General features: G+C 41.0%; 1 protein-coding gene across 2 annotated transcripts; it reads left to right on the top strand.

Annotated features, from left to right (window-relative positions):
• The first annotated feature begins 714 nt into the window (after window positions 1–714).
• LOC110495997 (protein S100-A16) lies at window positions 715–21,033 on the top strand. 2 transcript variants are annotated; one of them, XM_021571598.3, is made up of 3 exons: window positions 715–1,019; window positions 12,031–12,161; window positions 17,241–21,033. In XM_021571598.3, exons 2-3 carry the CDS (start codon window positions 12,042–12,044, stop codon window positions 17,586–17,588), a joined length of 468 nt encoding a protein of 155 aa, XP_021427273.2. In that variant the 5' UTR covers window positions 715–1,019; window positions 12,031–12,041; the 3' UTR covers window positions 17,589–21,033. The 2 variants fall into 2 exon arrangements, with proteins under 2 accessions (XP_021427273.2, XP_090064503.1); XM_090208377.1 differs by lacking the exon at window positions 12,031–12,161 and having other exon boundaries at window positions 871–1,019.
• Window positions 21,034–21,472: the final 439 nt, after the last annotated feature.

Here is a 21,472-nt window from a genome sequence, read left to right as displayed (position 1 = left end):
ACTGTGGACTTTATATCCTAATTAAACACAAGGTGCCAGTGTGGGTGTGACGGCTGACAAATCACTGTCAGCAATGAGAAACAGCCTGTGACCCCCCCCTAGGGCGAGAGATTGGACAGGACTAGACTTCGAAGTGGGATCAAAGGTTGTGTGTGTGTGTGTGAGAGAGAGAGAGCACATGCATTTCACTTCAGTGGTCCTGGAGTGGTCTGGACATCCTCCTAAGGCAGTTACCACTTGCTTGACTTGAGTCTGGGTGTATGAGAGGGGTAAAGATCACTATTGTCCACAAATTAGCCTAATGCCTCAATCACACCCACAGTACATTCATTTCCAATGGAACGCTGAATTTGCCTTGCAGCATTTCGTTGCAGAGAAAATTTCAGTGCCTTCTGTGTGGTGCATATGTAGGATTTATCGAAAGTATGCATCAAACTGTATGCATCGAAGGTGTAACAGAAATGGTAGTAGAGGATGAATGTTGAACTTTTGCTGCACACATCCAGATGTTGCGTACCATTTTATGGAATGACAGTGTTGGTGTGATCTAGGTGTAAATCTAAACTTGTGTTAATTTCATAAAATGAAACTGGCAGTTAATTTTGGATATAAAGGGTTAAAAGCAACTCAACACTCAAATCTCTCCCTGTCTCATCTATTAATCTGAATATCCCTCCTACTCAAATTATTGGCCTCGAACAAAGCAAATCAGACGACATAAACTAGCACCACATGCCAAAGATAATAGAATAGAGAGAAAATATGTTCCAAGGTTGATATACATTTTACCCTCTCTTACACATTCTCTTACACATTCCCCACTTTCGCACTCTCCCAGGTACACGCCCTTTGACTTGTCAGGGGAAAAACGTTTAAGAAAAAACTAAATCAAGGAAGAGATTCTGCAGCTGTAGTTTGGCACGTTTTTGGGGGGGTTCTCAAACCGAGGACATAGACGGGAAAATAAACACAAAATTGGGCACATTTGCACTGTTTGCTTGCCCTGTAGGAAGTATTTGGTGAGTTACATATTTTGATCATGCTTTATTGAAAAAGTTTTGCACTGTAAACGTGCTTAAATCATAACGCTTATGCCACGTTTTAGATACACCCTTGCAGGAACTGTCTCGTGAAACGTATACGCTCTAAGAGACAGTGCCAATGACGAAGCTGTTAGAGACTTCAAGAAAGACTGTTTGTTTTTTTTAAGTAGCAAGTAACGTTCGATTTTAAAGGGCAAAAAAACGATTTAAATATATGTCAGTAGTGCATTATTTATCATAATTGCATAGCCCTTCTTGATCATTATTGATCAGTCATAGCGAGTGCACTCTCAACCCAAAAATAGCCGATAAGTGTGCCTCTTTTGTAAAACGGATCGATCATCTAGCCTACCATGAGCAATATGAGCCTGTTTGGTTTGTACAACTGGCCTAAAATGTATTGACTATTTAAAGAACATATTAAACCTACACTGTAAAGATGTTACCTGTATTTCATATTACAGTACAGTACACCTACTGTAATATGGTATCAAAGCAAGCACTTTAATGACGCACAGTACATGACTGTATTCAACTGTAAAAGTAAATGCTACCGTAATCGGAATGAATTAATGGATTCATTAAATTAGTTGAGGGGAAGGATTTGTATTTCACAGTATTTTACTGTAATTAAAGGTTTAAGACTTGCTGCCACTCCAATCAACCTGGCCTCAGAGCATTTCGCATTGTTCTGTACATAAATGTGAGACACTCCATTTAGTATGACATGTTACGGTGGTATCTATTAATTGTGGATGTACATCACCCATTTTGTATGATTTGTATTATATGTTGCGAATTTGCAAAAACGATCAAATGTTACGAATTTAGCTATGTTGCTAGGTGGCTAACGTTAATTAGCTTTCTAATGTTAGCTAGACTAGGGGTTAGGGTTAAGTTTAGGAGTTAGGTTAAAGGGTTATTAAGGTTAGGTTTAGGGGAAGGGTTAAGGTTAGGGGAAGGGTTAGTTAAAAGGGTTAAGATTAGAGTTAGGGGAAGGGTTATCTAACATGCTAAGTAGTTGCAACGTATCTAAAAAGTAGTAAGTAATTGAAAGTTGCTAAAATGCTAAAGTTGTCTGTGACCTTTGGGTTGCTAGACGTTTGCGTTATACGCCCACTCAACCACCCTTGCGAGTTCGAATCTCATCACAGACAACTTTTTGCATTTTAGCTAAAGTATATAGCCACAACCTAACTTGTTCCTCTCTTAATATTTCATGCCACACAAGCGGTAGTATTGTCATTACTCAGAGCACGTACTGTATCACATTCGCCCATTTGGAAAGGCAACACTCAATCTACTTTGGGCTCTGGAGTGAAACGGAAAACCTCTGGGTGTCTATATTTAATTATTTGCTGAGTTGTTTTTTGGCCTTTGCTCGACATAATAGTTGGTGTGTGTCGGAACTGAGGTGGGGTCAGAGCTGTCCTTGTGACGTTGGCTAAGTAATAGAAGCCCTGTGTTCATTAGTTTGGAGATGAGGTTGACTGTCACTGACCTTGACTGTGAGAAGGCATAGCCAGGTTGCAGCCAGTCCACCAAGTAAATAATACATGTAAGAATAGGACAGAAATGGCAGTGCAAGAATAGTGACTGTGGGTTTTGTTGTAAAGAGTTTGAGGATTACCATGGAATGACAGGTCATTGTGGTTCATGTAGGCCAACATCCGCGAAGGTGTGAACTCTGGTGCGCATGGATCCGTTAGGCCTACTTATCAATGTTTCTCCTTGGGCTTCACCTTTTTATTTAGATTTTGCATGTCAATTCATAGTGCAATTAAAAACAATCTAACTGTACAACTTTTTACATTTCAATAATCAGAAAGAATATATGTTTATCCAAACAGCCTACTCTAATGCCTCAAGTCTATAAAGAGTCTATAAAGAGTATAGAGAGTAGCTACTACACTCTCTTTGGACTTTACCCTTATCAGTTGGCTCTTTTCAATCACATATATGGTAGGTCTATATATAACCACATAATAACACATGTCTCTTCGGTAATTGGTATCAATCAATGTATGGTGTTAATGTAGATTTAGTAACAGTAAAGAGTGTTAGAACCACAGGGTCAGACTTAGTACCGGTTGCGGTTGACAGTATTTCTTGGAGCTTGTCAGAGTGGACAATGAAAGTGTAGCTTTTAATCTGTTGCCCACGCTCTTTCTCAGCATAATTAGGCTAATATCCATGTTTCCTAATTGCCTGTAGCCTGTGGATGTGGTGATTGCACTAGGAGAAGGAGGGGTTGGAAGAGAGGGGAGAAGAAGGTGATGAGGGGGTGCTGAAGTGTGACATGTTTCTTTACAATGGCAGATTTATTTACCTTCTCAAAAGCCCCCTTGGATTTCCAAAAACAGATTTAACAAGCGAAAGTCTATTGTAAAAAGCTATAAGGTGCACTGTAACAAGAAGCACATGGCTGAGCACTTTAATAAGTCAGGATTCCTATTTTACTCAGCCATGCCTCCTGGCCCGTCCAACATTTCCTCATCTCTCACCCCTTCTAATGCGACTAGCCTCGACGCTTCTCCATCTTATTCCCCAGCCCCGCTACAAAGTTTCTCCCTGCAGGCGGTCACTGAGTCCGAGGTGCTAAAGGAGCTCCTTAAACTTGACCCCATTAAAACATCTTGGTCAGATGGCTTAGACCTTTCTTTAAGACCTCTAGAAGTGAAAGTGAAATTAAACACCAAATATTCAGTAATATACTGTACTGTAATGTGTAAACACTTAGGATCTAATCTACTTGCACCAATCCCTAGTATTTACAGTAAAAAACATTTAATTAATCCATTCATTCATTCCGATTATGGTAGCATTTACTTTTTTACAGTATAATACAGTGAATATTACTTTATTGTACTGTGTATCATTTACACAGGACTTTCTTTGATACTGTATCTATATTACAGTAGGTGTACTGTAATATGAAATACAGATTTTCACGTGCCACCGAGCTGCCTGTAAACTACTGTCAAATTCACAGTAACCCCTTTACAGTGTATGCTTTTTCTTGGCAGATGTGTGTGTGTACTTTGTGTGCTACATTTAAATAAGTTGACAAACGAGTGAGGTTGGCCAACTTAACATCTCCGTTCACTAGCTTGGTGCAGAGTTGGCCTGTAAATTCCTATCATGTTTAACTGATCTCCACTGACAAAAATTTATGAAATTCCTGCATGGATGTGTCACTCACTGGCATGCATTGTATTTTTGCTCAGTGTGAGGGCAATCTTACACATACAGCTGTCTATTGTGAGTAATAGGACACATATCACGCATATCTCGTGCAATCAGTCCTACACTCATGGCCTATATTACATGCAGTACCAGGCAAAAGTTTGGAAACACCTACTCATTTCAGGGGTTTTCTTTATTTGGACTATTTTCTACATTGTAGAATAATAGTGAATACATCAAAACTATGAAATAAAACATATGGAGTCATGTAGTAACCAAAAAAGTGTTAACAAATCTAAATATATTTTAGATTTTAGATTCTTCAAAATAGCCACCCTTTGCCTTGATGACAGCTTGGCACACTCTTGGCGTTCTCTCAACCAGCTTCATTAGGTAGTCACCTGGAATGTATTTCAATTAACAGGTGTGCCTTATTAAAAGTACATTTGTGGAATTTCTTTCCTTCTTAATGCGTTTGAGCCAATCAGTTGTGTTGTGGCAAGGTAGGGGTGGTATACAGAAGATAACCCTATTTGGTAAAAGACCAAGTTCATATTATGGCAAGAACAGCTCAAAAAAGCTAAGAGCAACGACTCTATCATTGAGTCCATCGAGTCCATCATTGCTTTAAGACATGACGGTCAGTCAATCCGGAAAATTTCAAGAACTTTGAAAGTTTCTTCAAGTGCAGTCGCAAAAACCATCAAGCTATATGATGAAACTGTCTCTCATGAGGACTGCCACAGGAAAGGAAGCCCCAGAGTTACCTCTGCTGCAGAGGATAAGTTCATTAGAGTTAACTGCACCCCCCGATTGCAGCCCAAATAAATGCTTCACAAAGTTCAAGTAACACACACATCTCAACAACTGTTCAGGCCTTCATGGTCGAATTGCTGCAAAGAAACCACTACTAAAGGACACCAATAAGAAGTGACTTGCTTGGACCAAGAAACATGAGCAATTTACATTAGACCAGTGGAAATCTGCCCTTTGGTCTGATGAATCCAAATTTGAAATATTTTCTTTCAACCGCTGTGTCTTTGTGAGACTCAGAGTAGGTGAACTGATTATCGTCGCATGTGTGGTTCCCACCGTGATGCATGGAGGAGGAGGTGTGATGGTGCAGGGTTCTTCGCTGGTGACACTGTCTGTAATTTATTTTGAATTCAAGGCACACTTAGCCAGCATGGCTACCACAGCGTTCTGCAGCAATACGCCATCCCATCTGGTTTGCGCTTAGTGGACTATCATTTGTTTTTCAACAGGACAATGACCCAACACACCTCCAGGCTGTGTAAGGGCTACTTTTTTTTATTTTATTTTATTTTACCTTTATTTAACCAGGCAAGTCAGTTAAGAACAAATTCTTATTTTCAATGACGGCCTGGGAACAGTGGGTTAACTGCCTGTTCAGGGGCAGAACGACAGATTTGTACCTTGTCAGCTCGGGGGTTTGAACTCGCAACCTTCCGGTTACTAGTCCAACGCTCTAACCACTAGGCTACCCTGCCGCCCCACTTGACCAAGAAGGTGAGTGATGTAGTGCTGCATCAGGTGACCAGGCCTCCACAATCACCCAACCTCAACTCAATTGAGATAGTTCTGAATGAGTTGGACTGTAGAGTGAAGGAAAAGCACCCAAAAAGTGCACAGCATATGTAGAAACTCCTTCAAGACTGTTGGATTCCAGGTGAAGCTGGTTGAGAGAATGCCAAGCGTGTGCAAAGTTGTTGTCAAGGCAAAGGGTGGCCACTTTAAAGAAAATTAAATCTAAAATATATTTAGATTAGTTTAACACTTTTTTGGTTACTACATGATTCCATATGTGTTATTTAATAGTTTTGATGCCTTCACTATTATTCTACAATGTAGAAAATAGTAAAGATAAAGAAAAATCCTTGAATGAGTAGGTGTGTCCAAACTTTTGACTGATACTGTACATACAACCGTATTACTCATATATAAACTCAGGGGCATACAGCACACACATACACACACACACTAACATATTCACTATGTAAAATGTCTGTCCCTCACAAAATCTTGAAATGCCTTTTGAAATCACATGAGTGTGTGCAGTGCATAAGGGTGTGAGTAAGGTAACAGAGATAGAGAGAGACATAAAAGAGACAGAGCGAGACAGATAAAGAATGAAAAAGAGAGATAGAGGAAGCGAGAGAGAGACATAAAGAAAGAGAGAAAGATCGCAAGAGAGAGCTAGAAAAAGGTTGAGAGCAGGCAGGTAATCCCTGAGGTAATCTGAAGCCCTGGCCGTGTGGTGGCTTCAGTAGATCAGATGACCTATCAAAGATCAGAACTTCCATTGTGCATCGCCGCTTGTCTCTCAGTCAGACTCTCTATCACCTTCTTAGTTTATCGCGCATCGCCTGTCTGTCGCCTACCTACCCTATCCTACCAAGAAGTTCCAGACACAACACCTGAAACGACAAGCCTTTGTATATCTCAGGGATATTCACTGTTTATTTTTCCACTGTGGTGCCTATTTTTGTCTCCTTAAATTAGATTGTCACAAAAATAATTACAGTGCATTCAGTAAGTATTCAGACCCCTACCCTTTTTCCACATTTAGTTACGTTACAGCCTTATTCTAAAATAGAAATAAAAATGTTCCTCATCAATCTGCACACAATGCCCCATAATGGCAAAGCGAAAACAGGTTTTTAGAAATGTTTGCCATGTATTAAAAATAAAAATTCAAAATTGAGATCAGGTGCATCTCGTTTCCATTGATCATCCTTGAGATGTTTCAACTAGAGGACGACCGATTAATCAGAATGGCCGATTAATTAGGGCCGATTTCAAGTTTTCATAACAAAAAAATGTACGCATCTTTATTTAATCTTTATTTAACTAGGCAAGCCAGTTAAGAACACATTCTTATTTTCAATGATGGCCTAGGAACGGTGGGTTAACTGCCTCGTTCAGGGGCAGAACAACAGATTTTCACCTTGTCAGCTCGGGGGATTCAATCTTGCAACCTGTTAACTAGTCCAACGCTCTAACCACCTGCCTCTCATTGCACTCCACGAGGAGACTGCCTGTTACGCGAATGCAGTAAGCCAAGGTAAGTTGCTAGCTAGCATTAACCTTATTTTATAAAAATCAATCAATCAATCAATCATAATCACTAGTTAACTACACATGGTTGATGATATTACTAGTTTATCTAGCGTGTCCTGCGTTAAATATAATCGATGCGGTGCGTATCGTTGCTCCATTGTGTACCTAACCATGAACATCAATGCCTTTCTTAAAATCAATACACAGAAGTATATATTTTTAAACCTGCATATTTATCTAACAGAAATCCAGGTTAGAAGGCAATATTAACCAGGTGAAATTGTGTCACTTCTCTTGAGTTTATTGCACGCAGAGTCAGTGTATATGCAACAGTTTGGGCCGCCTAATTTGCCAGGATTTTACGTAATTATGACATAACATTGAAGGTTGTGGAATGTAACAGGTATATTTAGACTAATGGATGCCACCCCTTAGATAAAATACGGAACGGTACCGTATTTCACTGAAAGAATAAACGTCTTGTTTTCGAGATGATAGTTTCCGGATTCGATCATATTAATGATCTAAGGCTTGTATTTCTGTGTGTTATTATGTTATATATATAAATAAAGGTAAAATAAAATAATTAAGTCTATTATTTGATAGAGCATTCTGAATGAGCGGTGGTAGGCAACAGCAGGCTCGTAAGCATTCATTCAAACAGCACTTTTGTGCGTTTTGCCAGCAGCTCTTCGTTGTGCGTCAAACATTGCGCTGTTTATGACTTCAAGCCTATCAACTCCCGAGATTAGGTTTGTGTAACCAATGTGAAATGGCTAGCTCGTTAGCGGGGTGCGCGCTAATAGCCTTTCAAACGTCACTTGCTCTGAGACTTGGAGTTGTTGTTCCCCTTTCTCTGCATGGGTAATGCTGCTTCGAGGGTGGCTGTTGTCGTTGTGTTCCAGGTTCGAGCCCAGGTAGGAGGAGAGGGACGGAAGCTATACTGTTACACTGGCAATACTAAAGTGCCTATAAGAACATCCAATAGTCAAAGGTATATGAAATACAAATGGCATAGAGATAAATAGTCCTATAATAACTACAACCTAAAACTTCTTAGCTTTCATATGTTCTCATGTTCTGAGCAAGGAACTTAAACGTTAGCTTTCTTACATGGCACATATTGCACTTTTACTTTCTTCTCCAACACTTTGTTTTTGCATTATTTACACCAAATTGAACATGTTTCATTATTTTTTTGAGGCTAAATTGATTTTATTTATGTATTATATTAAGTTAAAATAAGTGTTCATTCAGTATTGTTGTAATTGTCATTATTACAATAAATGTAAAAAATCGTCCGATTAATCGGTATTGGCTTTTTTTTGGTCCTCCAATAACCGGTATCGGTATCGGCGTTGAAAAATCATAATTGGTCGACCTCTAGTTTCTACAACTTGATTGGAGAAATTCTACAAGTTGTTGATTCTAAAACTTGATCTCACCTGTGGTAAATTTAATTGATTGGACATGATTTGGTCTATATAAGGTCCCACAATTGACAGTGCATGTCAAAGCAAAAACCAAACCATGATGTCGAAGGAATTAGAGCTCCGAGACACGATAGCTCCGTAGAGCTCCGAGACATGATTGTGTCGAGGCACAGATCTGGGGAAGGGTACCAAAAAATGTCTGTAGCGTTGAAGGTCCGCAAGATCACAGTGGCCTCCTTCATTCTTAAATGGAAGAAGTTTGGAACCACCAAGCCTCTTCCTAGAGCTGGCCGCCCGGCCAAACTGAGCAATTGCGGGAGAAGGGCCTTGGTCAGGGAGGTGAACAAGAACCCGATGGTCACTCTGACAGAACTCCAGAGTTCCTCTGTGGATATGGAAGAACCTTCCAGAAGGACAACCATCTCTGCAGCACTCCACCAATCAGGCCTCGATGGTAGAGTGGCCAGACGGAAGCCACTCCTCAGTAAAAGGCACATTACAGCCCGCTTGGAGTTCGTCAAAAAGCACCTAAAGGACTCTCAGACCATGAGAAACAAGATTCTCTGGTCTGAAAAAAACAAGATTGAACTCTTTGGCCTGAATGTCAAGCGTCACGTCTGGAGGAAACCTGGCATCCCTACGGTGAAGCATGGTGGTGGCAGCATCATGCTGTAGGGTTGTTTTTCAGTGGCAGAGACTGGGAGACTAGTCAGGATCGAAGGAAAGATGAGCGGAGTAATGTACAGAGAGATCCTTGATAAAAACCTGCTCCATATTGCTCAGGACCTCGGACTGGGGCGAAGGTTTACCTTCCATCAGGACAACGACCTTAAGCACACAGCCAAGACAATGCAGGAGTGGCTTCGGGAGAAGTCTCTGAATGTCCTTGAGTGGCCCAGCCAGAGCCCGGAATTGAACCTGATCAAACATTTCTGGAGACACCTGAAAATAGCTGTGCCGCAACGCTCCCATCCAACTTGACAGAACTTGAGAGGATCTGGAGAGACGTGTACAAAGCTCTCCCTCGACCCCCATTTGGCAAATCTGACCATAATTCTATCCTCCTGATTCCTGCTCAACAAGCAAAAAAGACAACAGGAAGCACCAGTGACTCTCAGACTGGAATATGTTCCGGGATTCTTCCGATGGCATTGAGGAGTACACCACATCAGTCACTGGCTTCATCAATGATCAATAATAATTGCATCGATGACGTCGGCCCTACAGTGACATACCCCAACAGGAAGCCATGGATTACAGGCAACATCCGCACTGAGCTAAAGGGTGGAGCTGCCGCTTTCAAGGAGCGAGACTCTAACCCGGACGCTTTTAAGAAATCCCGCTATGCCCTCCAATGAACCATCAAACAGTCAAAGCGTCAACTAAGATCGAATTGTGCTACACCGGCTCCGACGCTCATCGGATGTGGAAGGGCTTGCAAACTATTACAGACTACAAAGAGATGCACAGCCGAGAGCTGCCCAGTGCCTACCAGACAAGCTAAATTACTTCTATGCTTGCTTCATGGCGAGTAACACTGAAACATGCATGAGAGCATCAGCTGTTCCGGATGACTGTGTGATCACGCTCTCCGCAGCCAATGTGAGTAAGACCTTTAAACAGGTCAACATTCACAAGGCCGCAGGCCCAGATGGATTACCAGGACGTATACTCTGAGCATGGTCTGACCAACTGGTAAGTGTCTTCACTGACATTTTCAACCTCTCCCTGTCTGAGTCTGTAATAACAACATGTTTCAAGCAGACCAACATAGTCACTGTGCAGAAGAACACTAAGGTAACCTGCCTAAATGACTACCGACCCGTAGCACTCACGTCTGTAGCCATGAAATGCTTTGAAAGGCTGGTCATGGCTCACATCAACACCATTATCCCAGAAACCCTAGACCCTCTCCAATTTGCATACCGCCCCAACAGGTCCACAGATGATGCAATCACTATTTCACTCCACACTGCTCCTTCACACCTGGACAAAAGAAACACCTATGTGAGAATGCTAATCATTGACTACAACTCAGCGTTCAACACCATAGTGCCCTCGAAACTCATTACTAACCTAAGGACCCTGGGACTAAACACCTCCCTCTGCAACTGGATCCTGAACTTCCTGACGGGCCACCCCCAGGTGGTATGGGTAGGTAATAACACATCCGCCACACTGATCCTCAACACAGGGGCCCATTAGGGGTGCATGCTCAGTCCCCTCCTGTACTCCCTGTTCACTCATGACTGCACTGCCAGGCACGACTCCAACACCATCGTTAAGTTTGCAGATGAAACAACAGTGGTAGGCCTGATCACAGACAACGACTAGACAGCCTATAGGGAGGAGATCTGAGACGCTGCCGTGTGGTGCCAGAACAATAAACCCTCCCTCAACGTGATCAAGATAAAGGAGATCATTGTGGACTACAGGAAAATGAGGACCGTGCATGCCCCCATTCTCATCGAAGAGGCTCTGTAGTGGGGCAGGTTGAGAGCTTCAAGTTCCTTAGTGTCCACATCACTAGCAAAAAAACATGTTCCAAACACACCAAGACAATTGTGAAGAGGGCACAACAAAACCTATTCCCCCTCAGGAGACTGAAAAGATTTGTCATGGGTCACCAGATCCTCAAAAGGATACAACTGCACCATCGAGAGCATCCTGACGGGTTGCATCACTGCCTGGTTAGGCAACTGCTCGGTCTCTGACCGCAAGTACATCACTGGGGCCAAGCTTCCTGCCATACAGGACCTCTATACCAGGCTGTGTCAGAGGAAGGCCATAAAAATTGTCATAGACTCCAGCCAAGTCTAGGTCCAAGAGGCTTCTAAAACAGCTTCTACCCCCAAGCCATAAGACTCCTGAACATCTAATCAAATAGCTACCCAGACTATTTGCATTGCCCCCCCTCTTTTACACTGCTGCTACTCTCTGTTATTATCTATGCATAGTCACTTTAATAACTCTACCTACATGTACATATTACCTTGATTACCACGACTAACCGGTGCCCCCGCACATTGACTCTGTACCAGTACCCCCTGTATATAGCCTCGCTATTGTTATTTTACTGCTGCTCTTTAATTATTTGTTACATTTATTTGTTACAACTGTTTTGTTGGTTAAGGGCTTGTAAGTAAGCATTTCACTAAGGCATTTGGCACGTGACAAATAAAATTCTCTCTCTCTCTCTCTCTCTCTCTCTCTCTCTCTCTCTCTCTCTCTCTCAACCACCTTGTCAAAAAAAACTTACCACACCCTACCCTTCTTTCTCTGGGCAGAGAGAGCAGTCATGGAGTCGGCCATTCAGACTATAGTTGGTGTCTTCCTGAAGTCAGCCAAGGGGAAGGAGAGTTTGGGAGGGAATGACTTCCAGAAGCTGGTGAAGAGCCAACTCCACAACATCATGATGGTCAGTTAGACAGCAGCCTCCACACTCACCAGCTATAAATACTACACCTTTCTGAACTCTTTGACTGAACTATATTTGTTAAGCTTAATATCACTTTATTCGTCACACATACAGTGGTGGTCCGAAATTATTGTCACCCTTGATAAAGAGGATCAATAATGACTACATAAAATAAGTAATTCAAATGCTAAGCTATATTATTTTTTGCTGAGCTATATTATTTATACTAATTCAATTGCTCAGAGAAAGAGATTTTGTTTAACAAGTAATAAAATGTTTTCTCAAAAAGGTATGGGTCAAAATTATTGACACCTAAAGATTCTTATGAATAAAGTAGTCAAATGTTTAGTATTTGGTCCCTTATTCCAATGACCATATCAAGCTTGTGACTCTTCTTACAACCAATAAAATGTTATATACACTACCGTTCAAAAGTTTGGGGTCACTTAGAAATGTCCTTGTTTTCCATGAAAACATAAATGAAATTACTTGCAAAATGAATAGGAAATATAGTCAAGACGTTGACAAGGTTATAAATAATGATTTTTAATTGAAATAATAATGGTGTCCTTCAAACTTTGCTTTCGTCAAAGAATCCTCCATTTGCAGCAATACAGCTTTGTAGACCTTTGGCATTCCAGTTTGTTGAGGTAATCTGAAGATATTTCACCCCATGCTTCCTGAAGCACCTTCCACAAGTTGGGTTGGCTTGATGGGCACTTCTTACGGTCAAGCTGCTCCCATAACAGCTCAATACGATTGAGATCCGGTGACTGTGCTGGCCACTCCATTATAGACAGAATACAGAATGTTCTTAACTGACTTGCCAAGTTACATGAAGGTTAAAAATAGTTTGGAGCTGTGCTTTGGGTCATTGTCCTGTTGTAGGATGAATTTGGCTCCAATTAAGCGCTGTCCACAGGATATATCATGGTGTTGCAAAATGGAGTGATAGCCTTCCTTCTTCAAGTTCCCTTTTACCCTGTACAAATCTCCCACTTTACCACTACCAAAGCACCCCCAGAACATCACATTGCCTCCACCATGCTTGACAGATGGCGTCAAGCACTCCTCCAGCATCTTTTCATTTTTTCTGCATCTCATGAATGTTCTTCTTTGTGATCCAAACACCTCAAACTTAGATTCGTCTGTCCATAACACGTTTTTCCCTATCTTCCTCTGTCCAGTGTCTGTGTTCTTTTGCCCATCTTAATCTTTTATTTTTATTGGCCAGTCTGAGATATGGCTTTTTCTTTGCAACTGTGCCAAGAACAGGTCCTCACTGTTGAAGTTAAGACTAGTGTTTTGCGGGTACTATTTAACCTGTTGAATCTAGGGGGCACTATTGTCATTTTCGGAAAAATAACGTTCCCAAAGTAAACAGGCTATTTTGTCAGGACAAGATGCTAGAATAATGCATATAATTGACAGCTTAGGATAGAAAACACTCTAAAGTTTCCAAAAAAATATTGTCTGTGAGTATAACAGAACTGATATTGCAGGCGAAAGTCTGAGAAAAATCCAATCAGGAAGGGACTCTTATTTAGAAAGCTCTGCGTTCCTATGCGTCCCTATTGAGCAGTGAATGAGATATCAACCAGATTCCTTTTTCTATGGCTTCCCTAATGTTTCTAGTGTCACAATACATAGTTTCAGGCTTTTATTTTGAAAAATGAGCCTGAACGTCAACATTGCGTCAGTGGTCAGCTGGAGTCTCTCAGAGTGTTTTGTGCGTAAAAGACAAATGCAGCCATTGTTTCTCTCTTTGCTACTAAGAAGCCACCTGTCCCGGTTGATATATTATCGAATAGATATTTGAAAAACCCCTTGAGGATTGATTATAAACAACGTTTGCCATGTTTCTGTCGATATTATGGAGCTAATTTTGAATATTTTTTGGCGTTGTCGTGACCGAATTCTCAGCCAAACGTGAAGAACTAACGGAGTTATTTCGGCTACAAAAATAATATTTTTTGAAAAAAGGAACATTTGCTATCTAACTGGGAGTCTTGTGAGTGAAAACATCCGATGCTCATCAAAGGTAAACGATTTCATTTGATTGCTTTTCTGATTTTCATGACCAGGTTGCCTGCTGCTAGCTAGGCATAATGCTATGCTAGGCTATCGATAAACTTACACAAATGCTTGTCTTGCTTTGGCTGTAAAGCATATTTTCAAAATCTGAGATGATGGGTTGATTAACAAAAGGCTAAGCTGTGTTTCAATATATTTCACTTGTGATTTCATGAATATGAATATTTTCTAGTAATATTTATGTCTGTTGCGTTATGCTAATTAGTGTCAGTTGATGACAACACTCCCGGATCCGGGATGGGTAGTTACAATTAATAAAGCTGCCAGTTGAGGAGTTGTGAGGCGTCTGTTTCTCAAACCAGACACTCTAATGTACTTGTCGTCTTGCTCATTTGTGCACCGGGGCCTCCCACACCTCTTTCTATTCTGGTTAGAGCCAGTTTGCGCAGTTCTGTGAAGGGAGTAGTACACAGCGTTGTACGAGATCTTCAGTTTCATGGCAATTTCTCGCATGGAATAGACTTCATTTCTCAGAACAAGAATAGACTGACGAGTTTCAGAAGAAGGATCTTTGTTTCTGGTCATTTTGAGCCTGTAATCGAACCCACAAATGCTGATGCTCCTGATACTCAACTAGTCTAAAGAAGGCCAGTTTTATTGCTTCTTTAAACAGGACAACAGTTTTCAGCTGTGCTATCATAATTGTAAAAGCGTTTTCTAATGAACAATTAGCCTTTTAAAATTATAATCTTGGATTAGCTAACAAAACGTGCCATTGGAAAATAGGAGTGATGGTTGCTGATAATGGGCCTCTGTACGCCTATGTAGATATTCCATAGAAAAATCTGCAGTTTCCAGCTACAATAGTCATTTACAACATTTGCAATGTCTACATTGTATTTCTGATCAATTTGATGTTATTTTAATGGACAAAAAAATGTGCTTTTCTTTCTTTTTTTCTTTATTCAAAAATAAGGACATTTCTAAGTGACATCAAACTTTTGAACAGTAGTGTGTGTATATATGTATATATATATATATATATATATATATACATATATATATATATATATAGTTGAAGTCGTAAGTTTACATACACTTAGGTTGCTGTCATTAAACCTAGTTTTTCAACCACTCCACAAATTTCTTGTTAGCACATCATTTTTCCAACAATTGTTTACAGACAGATTATCTCACTTACAATTCACTGTATCACATTTTCACTGGGTCAGAAGCTGTCTTTAAACAGCTTGGAAAATCCCAGAAAATTATGTCATGGCTTTAGAAGCTTCTGATAGACTAAATGACATCATTTGAGTCAATTGGAGGTGTACCTGTGGATGTATTTCAAGGTCAACCTTCAAACTCAGTGCCTCTTTGCTTGACATCATGGGAAAATCAAAAGAAATCAGCCAAGACCTCCACAAGTCTGGTTCATCCTTGGGAACAATTTCTAAATGCCGGAAGGTACCGAATTTTTACTAGGTTAAATGTCAGGAATTGTGAGTTAGGATCACCACTTTATTTTAAGAATGTGAAATGTCAGAATAATAGTAGAGAGAATGATTCATTTCAGCTTTTATTTCTTTCATCACATTGCCAGTGGGTCAGAAGTTTACATGCAAAGTTTACTCAATTAGTATTTGGCAGCATTGCCTTTAAATCGTTTAACTTGGGTCAAACATTTCGGGTAGACTCACAAGCTTCCCACAATAAGTTTGGTGAATTTTGGCCCATTCCTCGTGACAGAGCTGGTGTAATTGAGTCAGGTTTGTAGGCCTCCTTGCTCGCACACGCTTTTTCAGTGCTGCCCACAAATGTTCTATAGAATTGAGGTCAGGGCTTTGTTATGGCCACTCCAATACATTGACTTTGTTTTCCTTAAGCCATTTTGCTCTGGAAGTATGCTTGGAGTTATTGTCCATTTGGAAGACCGATTTGCGACCAAGCTTTAACCTCCTGACTGTTGCCTTGAGATGTTGCTTCAATATATGCACATAATTTTCCTACCTCATGATGCCATCTATTTGGTGAAGTGCACCAGTCCCTCCTGCAGCAAAGCACCCCCACAACATGATGTACCCACACTGGAATTGTGATACAGTGAAATAATCCGCCTGTAAACAATTGTTGGAAAAATGACTTGTGTCATATGCACAAGGTAGATATCCTAACTGACTTGCCAAAACTATAGTTTGTTAACAAGAAATTTGTGGAGTGGTTGAACAACGAGTTTTAATGACTCCAACCTAAGTGTATGTAAACTTCCGACTTCAACTGTACATATAAGTAAGGAATGGATTAAGAATATATATACATATATGTCAGAGCAGCATTGGACTAAGATACAGTGGCATAGTATAGAGTACAGTATATACATATGAAATGGGTGATGCAATTTTTACACACAATTAAAGTGACTAAGATACCGTAGAATAGTATTTAGCACAGTTCAATTTATACATATGAGATCAGTAATGCAAGAAACGGAGACATTATTCAAGTGGCTAGTGTTTCATTTCCTTAAAGTGGCCAGTGATTCCTAATCTATGTCTGTAGGCAGCAGCCTCTGATGTGCTGGAGGTGGCTGTTTAACAGTCAGTGGTGTAGTATAGAATACAATACAGTATATACATTTGAAATGGGTGATGCAATATGTAAACACAATTTAAAAGTGACTAAGATACCGTAGAATAGTGTGCATTTTATACATATGAGACTGAAACATTTTTAAAGTGGCTAGTGATCCATTTCTAAAAGTGGCCAGTGATTCCTAATCTATGTCTATAGGCAGCTGCCTCTGATGTGCTGGAGATGGCTGTTTAGCAGTCTGATGACCTTGAGACTAACATAATAAAATAGGGTGGGTTGCACCTAAAATGAATAAATTCTTAAACTGGGTTAAATCAAGGAATGTCTATTAATCATGCTGCACAAAACAATACTGCACCTTGTGATGTAAGGGGTCAGTTACTACTGAGGTCAACTCTGCTGGCATCGCCACTGAGTCATGTCTGCCCGTCTCTGTATCTACTCTGCACCCAGGACACGGACAGCTCCGAGGCGGTGAAGAAAATGCGACAGGGCCTGGACTCCAACCAGGACGGTAAAGTCAACTTCGAGGAGTACATGGACCTGGTGGGCTACCTGGCAACCTCGCTGAGTGTGCAATGTACTGCTGCCGTGGAGACGCCAGCCGAGAGCGCTGCCACCGCACCGGAGATCGGGAGTACGCCAGCAGACGTAGAGGAAGAGAAGGCAGAAGCGGAGGCACAGCCAGAGGCAGCCACAGCTGTAGAGGAAGAGAAGGTTGAAGTGGTAGAAAAGGTGGAAGAGGCGGAAAAGGTGGAGGAGCCAGCAGCAGCTGGGGAGAAGATAGAGGAGGCGTCATAGGAGTTTACCACCGGTCCTGTCCGGACATTACAATACACACCAACACCAAACTGATATACACCACACTACCCTAATACACACTACAGTACACTATACAACCCACCCTCGAAACAGGTGTGCTGCAATAATACCACAACATTACAGTATATGTTGGAACCCCACATTTAACACATTTATTTTCATACACACATACATACAATCAGTATTTGGTCCTAAAATACACTAGTACACACTGCAACATACTATACACCTCAATCCATACTTTCTTGATATACAGTATACTTAGTATTACTAACATACATTACACTATAATTACTTACATTACAGCAGGACATGCTGATATGTTGATATACTTTCCACTATATAGCACACTATAGCTCATTATATGGATATTTAATACATTCTGCCATTGATTGACATGTGACATTTTGACACACCCCCTGAAATGTTGGCACATTTCCACACATGGAGAACTCAATGACCTTGACATACACTGACACACATGCCACTATGTGTGTCATTGTATGAAGCAATACTAAATTGAGTTATATTTGCATTCCTTCGCTCTCCCTTTGCATATCTACAATGACGTAATGCAAAACTATACTACAGTACATTCCACAATGTACAGTCAAGTCAGGCCATCTCAACTCGTTCTTCTGAGAAGGATGCTTGGCTTAATGGCTTCGCATGATGCAAGTAAGCACAGATGCATGCCATATTCAACACAGCAAATTATCTAGTGTTAAATCAACACTGACAGTGTTACATTTAACACTGGTCCAGTGTCTATACAGTCCACACTTGTCAGTGTTGAATTAACACACTGCTTAGTGTAAAGCCTTATTTGCATATTTCCCAGAGTGCCTTGCCTTTCAAGTGAAGTGCAGAGTTACCACCCATGACTGTATTTGTTCCTGACAGAAACATGGTTGTTGCATTCATCAGCTTTAAGTCCTGTGGCCTTCACCAAGTGAAGTCCTAAGTAAATATGTTCTCATTAAAATTGAATTATTTAACACAATACAACATGTATTTCACAAGGCCTTAGTTTTACCCTAATACAGTAACCTGAAACTCATGGTTTTACAGGCCACATCAGGCCTGCAAGCAACATTATACTTGCTTGGGGATATCAAACATTTGGGATTTTTAATCAACCACAACTTTAATTCAGATTGACTGCCGGGTTGAGAAGATTAAAATATGAGACTACCATCTTTTTTTATTCCTTTTTCTCCCCAATTTCGTGGTATCCAATTGGTAGTTACAATCTTGTCCCATCGCTGCAACTCCCGTACGGACTCGGGAGAGGCGAAGGTCGAGAGCCGTGTGTCCTCCAAAACACAACCCAGCCAAGCCGCACTGCCTGCTCAACCCAGAAGCCAGCCACACCAATGTGTAAGAGGAAATGCGGTACACCTGGCAACTTTGTCAGTGTACACTGCGCCCAGCCCACCACAGGAGTCGCTAATGCACAATGGGACAAATGGCCAATTGTGCACCACCCCATGGGTCTCCCGGTCACAGCCAGAGCCTGGTCTCGAACCAGGATCTCTAGTGGCAGTGCCTTAGACCACTGTGCCACTCGGGAGGCCCTACCTAAACCATCTTAACTGGAACAACCATTTCAGTAACAGCTGCGAGAGTCCCAAGTGGCACAGATTGGATTACATGCAAAAAAAACATAGACAGTACCAGTCAAAAGTTTGAACACACCTACTCATTCAAGGGTTTTTCTTGATTTGTACTATTTTCTACATTGTTGAATAATAGTGAATACATCAAAACTATGAAATAACACATATGGAATCATGTAGTAACCAAAAAAAGTGTTAAACAAATCAAAATGTATGTTATATTTTAGATTCTTCAAAGTAGCCACCCTTGGCCTTGATGACAGTTTTAGACACTCTTGACATTCTCTCAACCTGCTTCATGAGGTAGTCCTGGAATGCTTTCCCAACAGTCTTGAAGAACTCCCAACATATGCTGAACACTTGTTGGCTGCTTCTCCTTCACTCTGCGGTCCAACTCATCCCAAACCATCTCAATTGGGTTGATGTCAGGGGATTGTGGAGGCCAGGTCATCTGATGCAGCACTGCATCACTCTCCTTCTTGGTATATAGCCCTTACACAGCCTGTTGAAAAACAAATGATAGTCCCACTAAGCACATACTAGATGGGATGGCGTATCGTTGCAGAATGCTGTGGTAGCCATGCTGGTTCAGTGTGCCTTGAATTCTAAATAAATCACTGGCAGTGTCACCAGAAAAGCACCATCACACCTCTTCCTCCATGCTTCACGGTGGGAACTACACATACAGAGATCATCAATTCACCTACTCTGCGACACGGTGGTTGGAACCAAAAATATCACATTTTGACTAATCCGACCAAAGGACAGATTTCCACAGATCTAATGTCCATTGCTCATGTTTCTTGGCCCAAGCAAGTCTCTTCTTATTATTGGTGTCCTTTAGTAGTGGTTTCTTTGCAGCAATTTGGCCATGAAGGCCTGATTCACAGTCTCCTTTGAATAGTTGATGTTGAGATGTGTCTGTTACTTGAACTCTGTGAAGTATTTATTTGAGCTGCAATCTGAGGTGCAGTTAACTCTAATGCACTTATCCTCTGCAGCAGAGGTAACTCTGGGTCTTCCTTTCCTGTGGTAGTCCTCATGAGAGCCAGTTTCATCATAGCGCTTGATGGTTTTGCGATTGCACTTGAATAAACTCAAAGTTCTTGACATTTTCTGGATTGACTGACCTTCATGTCTTAAAGTAATGATGGACTGATTTCTCTTTGCTTATTTCTGCTGTTTTTGCCATTATATAGATTGGTCTTTAACTAAATAGGGCTATTTTCTGTATACCACCCCTACCTTGAAAGAAATTCCACATATTGACTTTTAACAAGGCACACCTGTTAATTGAAATGCATTCCAGGTGACTACCTCATGAAGCTGGCTGAGAGAATACCAAGACTGTGCAAAGCTGTCATCAAGGTAAAGGGTTGCTACTTTGAAGAATCTCACATATAAAATATATTTTGATTTGTTTAAAACTTTTTTGTTTACTACGTGATTCCATATGTGTTATTTCAAATTAAAAATAGTAAAAATCTAGAAAAACCCTTGAATGAGTAGGTGTTTCCAAACCTTTTACTGGTACTGTTTATTGAAACAATTCTAAAACTCTACCTGCAATAGAGCATGCTGGGAAATATGATAATGATGTGCTTGGTTTCAGTTTAACACTGGTTATTAAAACCAACACTGGGATTATTGTACACCAATGAGTGTTGCTGTAACACTTACAGAGTGAATTTGTAAGTTCTCTCTCTCTCTCTCTTTGTTCTCTTCCATTGCAACTCTGTCATTGAAATTAAGCTCTGGCATGTCATGACAATAAACCAATTGTGTTGCTGGGGTTCTTACTTAGTTCAGACTAGTCTTTCTCTCTTTCTCTGTCTTTGCTTTGTCTATCTCATTTTCTGGAAGATCCAAGCAGGGCAGCATCTAGAGTTTATGGACTCCTCTCCGCTACTAGCTAGCCAATAGCCATGGATTTGGAGCTGGAAGATCAGGTGTGGTGTGTCCTAATAATGGCCTAGTAAATAATTAAGGGGCCCAGGATGGAATTAACACCAGGGGACCCTTGTGGCCCCAAGGGAGCCCGAAATAGCCCTCAAGCTGCAAGCCACTGACCCTGGAAGACCCCTAGGGGCCCTTGAGATTGGGCCCAAGCCGTTTCTCCATGCAACCCAATCCACCGGAACCAGAACCAGGAAGAAAGGAGGGAAAAAACACACCCAAACGTTAAGAAAAGGGGCTCTTATAGCCTATTGGAGACATCACACCTGACAACAGAAACTTGACCCT

Source organism: Oncorhynchus mykiss, chromosome 18 (genome assembly GCF_057628025.1).
Source record: "Oncorhynchus mykiss isolate SJ-2025 chromosome 18, ASM5762802v1, whole genome shotgun sequence".
Classification (NCBI taxonomy): domain Eukaryota; kingdom Metazoa; phylum Chordata; class Actinopteri; order Salmoniformes; family Salmonidae; genus Oncorhynchus; species Oncorhynchus mykiss.
This window is presented reverse-complemented; position numbering and strand designations above follow the sequence as displayed.